Raw genomic sequence first — 10,959 nt, 5'->3', positions numbered from 1 at the left:
TATAATTTGACTATTTTTTATTTGTATTTGATTTTTTAATTATTATTTTTTGGTTAATTTTAATAAATTTTATTTAAAAAAAAAAGAAGCGGGCTAGCCCACCAATCTGCCATAAAGCGGGGCAGGCTAGCATTTTGAACCCATTTTAATTGGCGTAGCGGATCGGTCCGTCCTGTTTATGGAACGGGACAGGTTGGGGCAGGCCGGCCGCTTTGCCATCCCTAATTATTATTGTTGTTATTGTTATTGTTGTTTTACATGAGAGGAGAGGTTCAAATTCGAGACATCTGATTCAAAATTTCTAATCATCTATGAGAGAAACAAATGCCACATGATCCGGCTAAGGGATAACTACTATTTTTAAATGTAAATAATGTGGTTTAGTTAAGCGCCTAAATCAAAACTAATAACATGCACAATGGCGGGAACTAAGCGGTGTTCCCTCCAAGTATTTCTAACAAACTTCAAGTCCCATTCTCTCTCCAATTTCCCCAAATTCATAAAACCCTAAATCGAAGAATCTCAGTCATACAGTGATGGAGGACCTCGTCACGGAGGCCAGTCCTGGCAAGGCCGCCACGCCGCCTCCACCGCGCCGCAGCGTCCGGCGGAGGCTGGTCCAGTCTACTCTGTTTCCTCAGAAGCCACCTGAGCACAATGCGAAGGACAACGACGATAAAGGCAACGAAAATGACGACGAGTATTGTCCCTCTAGCAAGAACAAGAAGAGGAAGCGGAAGCCGAAGCCGAATCCGAAGCCGAAGCTCACTCCTCCTGAAAAACCCTCCAAGGTCGATCTTCTTCTTCAATTTCAATCAGTTCTCGCATTGAAATTCAGATTCTAATTGCGTGAATTTTTTTGGTTCTGAGCAGAATAGCACGCCGAAGAAGAATGCATCAGCTAATGGGAACAAGAGGTCAACTTCGAAGCAAGTGTTAACTGATTCTGACGAGGTTGCGACACATGTTCCTGATTTACGGTTAGAGGCAAAAATCTCAGCTGAGGTTGGTGTGGTAGTTCTTGCATTGTTGGTTCTATAAATTCTCTGCTATGATTAGAGCTAGCATTTTTGTGGGATTATATGTTTTGAATTGTGTGAAATAGCAACTAGGTAAAAACTTGTGCCATGATTGTAACTCATTGAAGACAACCTGAAAAAATCTTAGATATGACTAGCAATCTGACTTTATTTTTTGGGTTCCATATCTATTGTGACCAGGAAAATGCGAGACTGTTTGCAGGACGGCAAATACATCCGTTTTTTTCCTCATGGAAGGCCGGGAAAAAATCTCAGGAGCAGGCTGAAATAGGAAATAAATTTTGTGCACATAAGAAGGATAGTGAAGCAATTACATCTGGTCCTATCCATGTATTTGAAAACGTCCAGGTAAGGTACTTTTGCATATGATTTGATATTGCTTTGTTATACCAAAGAGCTTTATCTATATTACCTTGATCTCTGGATTTTATATTTTCACAATGTTAATTTTTTAAGTTGGGCATAACATTATCATGCAGGAGGATACGTTATGCCTTGACTGGAGAAACTGGACCTTTTTGGGAAAGGATAACTATGTGAATTATGCTCCTGGAAGTTATGATGATAAGACTCTTAGTGCTTTGGATACTTCAGGTGTTTCAATTTCTCATAATGCATTGACTTCGTCAGATAGACTCTCTATCCAGCCAGAAAACGTTCAGGCAACATCACTGTCAGAAAACTTAGCCATGCCAGCAAATGAACAAACAAATTTTCCTCAAATGCTAAAAGATGCTGAAGTGGTACATAATTTGTTTTATATTTTGTTATTTCGATAATGAATCTATTCTATACATAGTAATCTGTCCCCTTTGCACATTAGCTGCATGTGGGTAATCCGTGGAATCTAGTGTATAGCCACTAAATGTGTCTGCTCTTTTCCTGGGTTATTGACCAAAAAATGCTCTTAGGACTTGAAAGTGGATGAGTCTGTTACTTTTTCTGGGCAAGCTCACATTTTCAGAAAGTCATATGCTGATCCACTCAGTAAATTTCTGCAAGAAAGGTAACCAAATGCCACATCCATTCGCCCAATATCTTCATTGCAATATCATATGGGCAATTAATTCTTTCTTATATCCATTTTACATTTATTTCACGGTGTTCCTTGTGTTGCAAATGCTGCTTAGAAATACCTTTTTCCTATCTTTATTTTTTTGGAACTTATCAAATACATAATAAGCTGGGTTTTTTCCTGTCTTCTTATTTTTGGATGAAATAAACTGGTTAGGATATTTTTTTATCAGAAACTCCTTAATAGGAACAAAATCAACGCCGGAGTAAATAAACATTTAAGAAACCTATGTTTAATGGAGTGAATCATTTCCTATTTAGGAGAAGAAAATAGGAGGAATTTTGGTGTAAATCTCGCCTACATAAGTATAATCTGATGTAAATAGGTTCCCTTGGTTGTTTAACGATTGAATTTGTTAACAATTAAGGATAAAATTCGTGTACTTTGTAAGATAGTTATGGTATCTTTTTTTGGTTAAATATGCTCTGGGTAGTTGGGTTGTAAGCTCATTTCCAGGAACTGAGGCTTTCATTTTTATTATTCATTTTAGTATGAAGTCTTACTACCACAACTGTAAAGATAAGGCTGAGAGCAGCTTATGGACATACAAGTACAAGCCAACAAAGGCCACCGAGGTCAGACATTTTTAAAAGGTGTATAGTTGCATTTAAGTTTCTATAATCATAACTTCTTTTCTTTTTCAATATCTGGTTATAGGTTTGTGGTAATGATGAGTCGGTCAATTTTTTGCGTGACTGGTTACAACAATGGCATGAAAGACGTTACCAGGGGAGGAAGAATTCCTCTAACAGGGATAAATGGGACATGCAAGATGGTGATGATGATGATGATGGTGATTATAAATGTTCTCTCAGTGATTATGATTCAGAAGATCTAACTGAGGAGGATTCCCTGCACAATGTTCTTTTAATTACAGGGCCAATAGGGGTGGGTGGGAATCTACTTTAGCAAAACTTAGTTACATATTTTGTTCACTGTTAGCACCTCTTATTTATATTGGCAGCTAATGCATGAATCTATGATATTGCAGAGTGGCAAGTCTGCTGCTGTCTATGCTTGTGCTCAAGAGCAAGGGTTTGAGATTTTTGAGGTATCACTATTTATCACTATCCTATCAGCATTTTTCTTTTTCAGTGTGTGCACTTATAAATAAAACATTTGTTTCCTTTGTTTTCCATATATGGCCAAATATATTAAAATTTAAAGCTTTTACTGCCGTAACAGCTCAATGCATCGCATTGTCGAAATGGGCCTGCTGTCAAACAGTATTTTGGAGATACTCTTGGTTCGCTTGGTTTCAAAAGGTTTGTTAATTTGTCCTGCCATGTTTGCTGACAAGTTATGATCTTCTTCAGCTGAGTCGTTCTGCTGGACTTCAGTTTCCTCATATTATGTGCAAGTTTTCACTTCTTCCTCCAATATTTTGTTTGCTTAGATGAGCCTTTTTCCCTCCTTTTTTTGAGTACCACTGCATGACATATTTCATAGGAAATCAGTACTTCACTGAACTTGGGGATGTTGATGCTCTTGTACAGATCAAATGTTATAGAATAAAAAATTCTCTACCGGATTGCAAGTAGTAGTGGATTATTGTCGCAAACTTAAAAAAGTTTTTTCTGTTGTCATTATGTCGGTGGGTGGATATTTACAAGCTTTAGAATGCTTCTATCTAATGGAAGAAAAAAGAAAACAGTTACATGCTAAAGAAGCTTGTAGGAATTGTTGAATGAAGATGAAATTAAGCATGAAGAAGTTTGTTATAAGCTTTTGATTGGGGGCTGAACTGGTTCCTTCCTTTCAATCTTCAATGAGATATGTAAACCAAGAGTGGGTATAATGAAAATAAGACCATCTAACTTCTGATTAAACTTCTTTGTTACATGATGTTCATTGTGTGAATCCTGGATTAGTGAAATCAGGCTACTTATTGTGTAAAAAGCTATGCATGCAAGCTGTTTTTTGGTAATATTTCTTATTTGATGTAAGTATTCAGGTTACCAGAAGACATTGAAAGTTCACAAAAGAAAACAATGAAATTATCCCCTGCTATGGCTTTGCCCAAGGATAAAACAGCTGATGAGATGGATGATGGGATGGTTGAACTAATAACCATATCTGATGATGAAGCTTGTGGCCCTGCTGGAACATCACAGAAGTTACCTTGCAAAAATAGTGTACTTACATGTCATAAAGTCCAAACTTTAATTCTAATTGAGGAGGTAGACATCCTTTTTCCTGAAGATCGCGGATGCATTGCTGCCATACAACAGATTGCTGAGACAGCAAGGGGGCCAATAATATTGATCAGCAATAGTAAGCTGACTAGATATACCTCTCTTATTCTTCACATATCTTTTATCAATTTGTTGATGTTTATAAACACATTTTTGTAAAATAGGTGATGATCCCCGCCTGCCAGATAATTTTGATAGGCTCAATCTTTCTTTCTCGTTGCCATCTCCTAAGGAGTTGCTTTGCCATTTGTACAAGGTATGTGCTTAAGCTTAATAGTTTCCCTCCTCTCCCACAAAAAGGAGGGGAAAAAATTGAAACCCTAAATTATAATGATATACATTGAATGACATGCAGGTTTGTGTCTCTGAAGGAGTCAACATCCATCCTCTTTTACTGGAGAAGTTTATACAGTCTTGTAATGGAGATATCAGGAAAACCATTATGAACCTCCAGTTCTGGTTTCAGAGAATGCAATTTAGAAAAGGTGGGTTTCTCATGTTCATTGACTTTGTTGGTGATATGTAATGGTTATTTTCATTTTATAAGACCATAATCATTAAAATTTTGGTTAACTTTTTATTTGGTTGTTCTACAGTGAAGACCTGCTGGTAGGAAGTTTTAGCTTGTACATACTACATAGCTGAGGGAATATGCTGTTATATACACTTAATGACTATTGCATAAGTTTTTAGAAGTTAAGAGTGGCCACATCCAAGGCTAAGATTGGTTAAGTTATTGTGCGTGACCTCAAGATAATTGAAACATTTATTTTTACCTCAAGATAGATTCTTTTTGTTTGCAAGAGTTCCCCTTCTTGTGATTGCTGTAAGAGTGACCTTTTTGGATCAGTGACAACATCTACTCCCTCTCTCTCTTTTATTCCTGCATAAGTTAACTATAGGGTTAAGGAACAATGTAGACTAGTGATTGAGATTGTAACATCCGTATGGCTTATTATAAATATTTACTATTCTGGTTTGAATTGTTCTTTCCTAAGAAGTCTTCAGGAATTTACTCTGGCAACCTTTTTACATATATTTGCCATGTTTTGATGTACATGCTTAGGGGGATCAATATTAGTTATTCATAATTCCATTTATCTTATTATCACTGTATTGCTATGCAAGAACTTGATCTTCCTCTTTCCTGTACAGATGGAAAAGCACAAACAGGTTGTGGCTCACTTCCATTTGATCTTGAGCTTGGCCATCAAATCTTACCAAAACTAATTCCCTGGGATTTCCCCTCAGAATTATCTGAATTAGTTGAAAAAGAACTTGCAAACTCAATATCTATAACAGAAGAAAACTCTAGGTTGCAAGGTATGCAAAATGATTTAGATGCGCATGATATGGAGACTGATTATATAGAGGCCAAGAAGTTGGAGATGATTAAGAGGAATGAGACTACAGCTGACTATACTGAGCTTGAAATTCAATATAATATTTCTGAGATTTCTGATTCTTTTGGATCCCCACAAGCTTTGCCAACACAAAATGGTGGTCGACGGAAACTTATAGTGATGTCCTCTGATTCTGAGGATGAGGATCCAAATAATGTACATCTGCAATGCACTCATGATGAAGCTGACAAGAGCCAATCCCTCAATGATAATAATGAATCTCCCTCTAAGTTTCAATTGAATGAACATCACTCTGGCACGTCATTTCGCAAATTGGTTTGTTCTGAATTGGAGGATCAAGAGGAGGAATTTTTTAGATTTTCAGAAACAGCTAACACATGTGAATCATTAGATATATCCTGTGTGCCAGAGTCAACCTATGTTCCTGAAACTGCAATAGAGAATGAAATAGAGACAATGTCTGGGGCAGTGTCTTCTGGGCATCCTGCTGTTCCGCCAGAAATTTCAGTGAATAATGAGTTGAAACCATTGGGTGTTCGTAGGCGGTTAGTAAAATTTCCAGAAAATCCATGTTTGTTGGTTAATAATGGATTTCCAGAATCCCCTTCAAAAGAGGCTGTGCAAGATTTCTATAATGAAAATCCCGAAACTGCAATTGTCCACGTGATGGACGAGTGTAGTCGTGTGGATTTCCAGCTTAAGTCAAAGTTTGTTGAGTCCACTCCGATGATAGAGACAGATACAGTACAAAAATTGTGGAGAAATCTCCGTGAGTGTCAAACAGATTTAGGACGGCATGCCACGTCGGAGCAGCTAGGCGCATTTGAAGTGGTTAAACTGGTTAGCGAGCTAAGCAATCTAATTTCAGAAGCTGATTTGTTTTTTGATCACTGTGGACAATGTGTAAGTGCCTTGCGCTTAAATAAAAGTTGTTATTCTCCCCCCCCTTCTCCCCCGTCCCTTATTTTTTAATTGTAGTGTATAGGCACTCAGTTATATATACGAATGTGCAGGATGTTATGGAACCTGCAATGTCCTTGTCTGGGGAAGCCACAGCTAGTTGGTATGATGAGGAAATAATGATGTCCACTGTTGCTGTTTCTGGGTTTTGCTTTTATGTTAATCGTATAGCAGATGAAGGATCAAAGTTAGGTTTTGAGAACAAGGTTGATTTAACTTCTGAGATGTTGGCTTCCACAACTAATATTATGACATTGGGGAAATTATCCAGAGCAGATCTCACAAAAAGCACTGATATCTATACCGGAAAGGAATCAGAGTTGGACAACCCAGTTCATGATGTGCATAAGAGGTATATGGTCTTGCCTTTCATCTATAGTTGGTGCAAATTCAGCATGTTTTACCTTTTTCTGTTCTGTTAATTATATTTGGGCATGTTGTGATGTCAATTCTTACTATGGTAGCCTTCTATGCAGTGAAAACAATACATCTCTGTTCAACATCATCCAGTCTATTGTTCCTGCAAGAATATCCTTGGTACTGAAAGGTGTTGCATTCAATGAATATCTATCTTCAATGCGCCAAATTTCAAGATCAGAAGATTTCCGAGTTTCACAAGGTGTTAGGAGACGAGGAAGGTACATGTTTGCGAAGCAAATTCAATCTTCTTTTTTTCCAGCATTGTGATTCATTAGAAAATGTTAACCAGGTATCTGAGTATTTGATCAATTACCTGATGCTTGAATGCAGGGTGCGGGGCAGTCAACATTACTTGAGTAAATGTACAATGTTATCTCCTGAAGATATATCATTAGTGAGTGAACGTGATTTCTGCAAAAAGATTTCTTCACAATGTACAGCGAACGAGGAAAACAAGCATACATGATTAAATTTTATTGATAGCTTTTGTTCATTCTATGATATATTCGCTACACAAGCAACTAGAAGTTGCTGAATGATCGACACAGGACGAGGTCCGCGAAACTTGTTTTTGCCCCTGATGATTATTATGGTCAATTTATGGGGCAGAGATTGTAAATTGAACTAGTGGTAGCACATAGTTGCAGTAGCAGAGGTGGAAATTCTGAAAATAACTTGTACTTGCTCCTTTTTTGTAAAGCTTAGGTGATTCTTTCTGTTCTCTCTTTTATTTTTATGTGAAAGCTTGATTAGTCAGTCATTGTTTTTGTAAGCAGGGAACCATAATCCGTCTGATATTACCGAACCATATGATGAATTAAGAAATTCAAGATAGCATAATATTTTATTGCCAATAGGTATATATAATGAATGCAAATAGTAGGCTGCATTTTATGGTTAGTATAAAATATACAGGATTAAGTCTTTATATTATGGTTAGTATAAAATATACAGGATTGAGTTATGTCTTAGCATCATATTTGGTTTAAGATAAATATGGAGATTAAAGAGTAGATTTGAAATTTGAAAAGTTAAATGAGTATTTTTAAAAAGAAATATTATTAAAGTGTTAGGTTCCGTTCTTATAAATTTCAGTCTTCTATATTTTCATTTTTTTGAAAATATTAAAGGGATTGAAATTGTATTTTGTGACCGAAATTTTAGCTTTAATCTTTAGTTACCAAATACAATACTCAATCTTAATCCTAGTCTCAATTTTTTAATTTTAGTTTCAGAAAACAAATACAGCCATAATGTTTTAATGCCATCAGGTAATATAATAAATAGAAATAGTAGAAATTGTATATTTAGAACTGAGTAAGTCTATAATGTTAAAAGGTTAATTACTTTCGAATCATGGAATGTGAGACTATACAAAGAAATTAATTCATATATATATGTTGCACATTCAATTTTCCTTTAGAAAAATCGGGTACTAAAATTGAATTTTATCTTTTTTATCATAAACACTTTTTACACTTTTATACAATTATTTATGTTGATATTGTTAATTATATGTTGTTTTCAAATTAATATTGGAATAAGTCTCAAAGAAATGGCCACTACTCATACTTACCTAAAAAGTCCCAAGTTCAAGTCTTTCAATTTTTGGGTAAAAGAAAAAAAGTTTCAAAGAAATGTCAATTCTTAATAACGGAAATATAGTAGATGCAATTATTGCACAAAGACGGAAGACATGCATGCAAGAAAGAAAAAGAAAAAACAAAGGAAAAAAAAGAAGATAATATAATTGCTGTAATTTGTAACATTGAAATTTGAACAAGCGAAAAATGATAGAATTTATTATTTTTTTGTTAATATTTTTAACTACTAATTTAATTCTTTTAGTATAATAATTTAACAATATATTTTTAATTTATATTTTTTAAAATTGTTGATTAACTACTTATAAAAAATAATAAATTTTGCTCACTTTATGATATTTTTCTTTGAACAAAATGAGTAAAACAAGATGCGATAAGACAAAATAACTATACTACATCTACTGAAAGCATACCTTTTCTCAGAGACATGTATTATATATAACTTTGCAAAAAACTTGATGAATAATACTAAAACAACTTCTTATAATATGTCATAAATGTTGAAATGTAGTCTCTTAAAGTATTTTCTAGAGAGAAAAAAACACACACACACAACTGTTTGTGATTAAAAGTTATAATAAATAATTTTGATGATAAAAGAAAATATTAAATGATCAATATTTTTTTTTATTTGAACTAATAATAGTCAATTTTCTTATTTTTGTTTCACTCAATTATTATTCTTCAGAAAAAAATTCTAGTCTTTCTTTTTCTTTTTTCTTTTTTCTCTTTTATCGCTTTTGCCATACCATACCTGCCAGACTCCTTCAGGCCTGGCACTCTCAAATGTATCTTTACCATAGAGAGTGCTATGAATCATGATTGCCATCAGTCTTTTTCTTTTTTCTTTGGGGATCACCATCACAAATAGAAATATCAAATACACCTTGCTATGCTAAAAGTTTTGGAAGCATTTCACAAGTATTATGGTATTGGAAAAATTTCAAGTGTATCGAAAATACTGGTGTTCCAGTTGTTTTAACCGTTGATTTCAATTAATATATATTATATATAATTTTTATAATTCAGATCAACGGTTAAAACAACTAGAACACCGGTGTTTTCGGTACACTTGAAACTCTTTCGTTGGGTATTAAGTATTTTAATATTTTTAGTCATTAATCTTAATCATGTATATATTTTAGGAAGAGCTTTTAGTATATCTGAAATATCAGTGTTCTAGTTGTTTTAATCGTTGATTTAAATTATAAAAAAAATATATATAATATAAATTAATTGAAATTAACGATTAAAATAACTGGAACATCGATATTCTCCAGATACACTACTTGAAATTTTTCTTATATTTGATGATTGAGGTTAGATATGTGTAAAATGTTTCCAAAAATTTTTATTCAGGCCATGATTTTACTTTTTTTTTTTTAGGTAAAATACTATGTAAACAACGGATTTAATAAGAAATACAAGATCTTTTGAAGCATTTAAAAATAGAATGGATATTTCAGGGAGAAACTCATCCTATAAAATCCACAACCACAACACATCATGATGAACACCATCAACAACCAAAATCAAAACTAGCTAAAAATTCAAAATCATTGATCCACATTAATCCTCAACGGAACCAGACACCGATCCCAATACTAAAGACAGAAAAAAAGGACCTGAAATCTTGTATCCGCGACAGAAAACACTACACCACAGTTATTTGTTTACAAAATACAAGATATAATAGATTCTTTAGAGAGTATTTTTCTTTTCAAAACTTTTATATAGTGTATACATTATGCATTATAATATTAAAATTCTGGTACACTTAGTAATATAAAAAGTTAAAAATGAAATTGCAAAGATTGGTCAAGTAGGAATATTTGGACCCAATAAGGAGAATTTGATCCATGAAGCTGTGTGGTTTTATTTTGGATTTATGGTATAAATAATATCAGAAATATTCGAGAAACAATAAAAATCAACCGAAATCAATCTAAAATTATTTTAATTTATATTTGTTAATTATTTTAAAAATAAATACATAATATTAGATATAATAAATATATAATTTTAAATATTTTATATATAATTATAAATATTAAATTAAATAAAATAATTTTAAATAATTATTTTTCTAGCATTACTAAAATAGAAATATTTAATAATAATAAAAAAATTAATTAAAAATAATTAAAATTTATTTTATTTAACATTCATTAATACAATAATTAATAAATATTAAATAACACAAATTCTTTTTTTTTTTTTGTTTCCTTAATATTAAGTTACTTAAATAATTGATGATACATTATCCCATTTATTTGTTAGCAGAAGATTTTCACGAGTTGC

The 10,959-nt window shown here is 33.4% G+C and overlaps 1 protein-coding gene across 1 annotated transcript; it reads left to right on the top strand.

The window, feature by feature from the left end:
- The first annotated feature begins 303 nt into the window (after positions 1-303).
- LOC112765194 (uncharacterized) lies at positions 304-7,908 on the top strand. The gene is made up of 16 exons (XM_025811075.3): positions 304-791; positions 874-1,005; positions 1,221-1,388; positions 1,520-1,783; positions 1,952-2,046; positions 2,606-2,690; positions 2,773-3,003; positions 3,107-3,166; positions 3,301-3,380; positions 4,070-4,389; positions 4,475-4,566; positions 4,666-4,795; positions 5,466-6,577; positions 6,688-6,986; positions 7,111-7,272; positions 7,385-7,908. The coding sequence occupies exons 1-16, from the start codon at positions 537-539 to the stop codon at positions 7,518-7,520; spliced, it is 3,621 nt and encodes a 1,206-aa protein (XP_025666860.1). The 5' UTR covers positions 304-536; the 3' UTR covers positions 7,521-7,908.
- Positions 7,909-10,959: the final 3,051 nt, after the last annotated feature.

Source organism: Arachis hypogaea, chromosome 17 (genome assembly GCF_003086295.3).
Source record: "Arachis hypogaea cultivar Tifrunner chromosome 17, arahy.Tifrunner.gnm2.J5K5, whole genome shotgun sequence".
NCBI lineage: Eukaryota > Viridiplantae > Streptophyta > Magnoliopsida > Fabales > Fabaceae > Arachis > Arachis hypogaea.
Note: the sequence above shows the minus strand (reverse complement) of the source record. Positions and strands in the feature narration are given on the sequence as shown.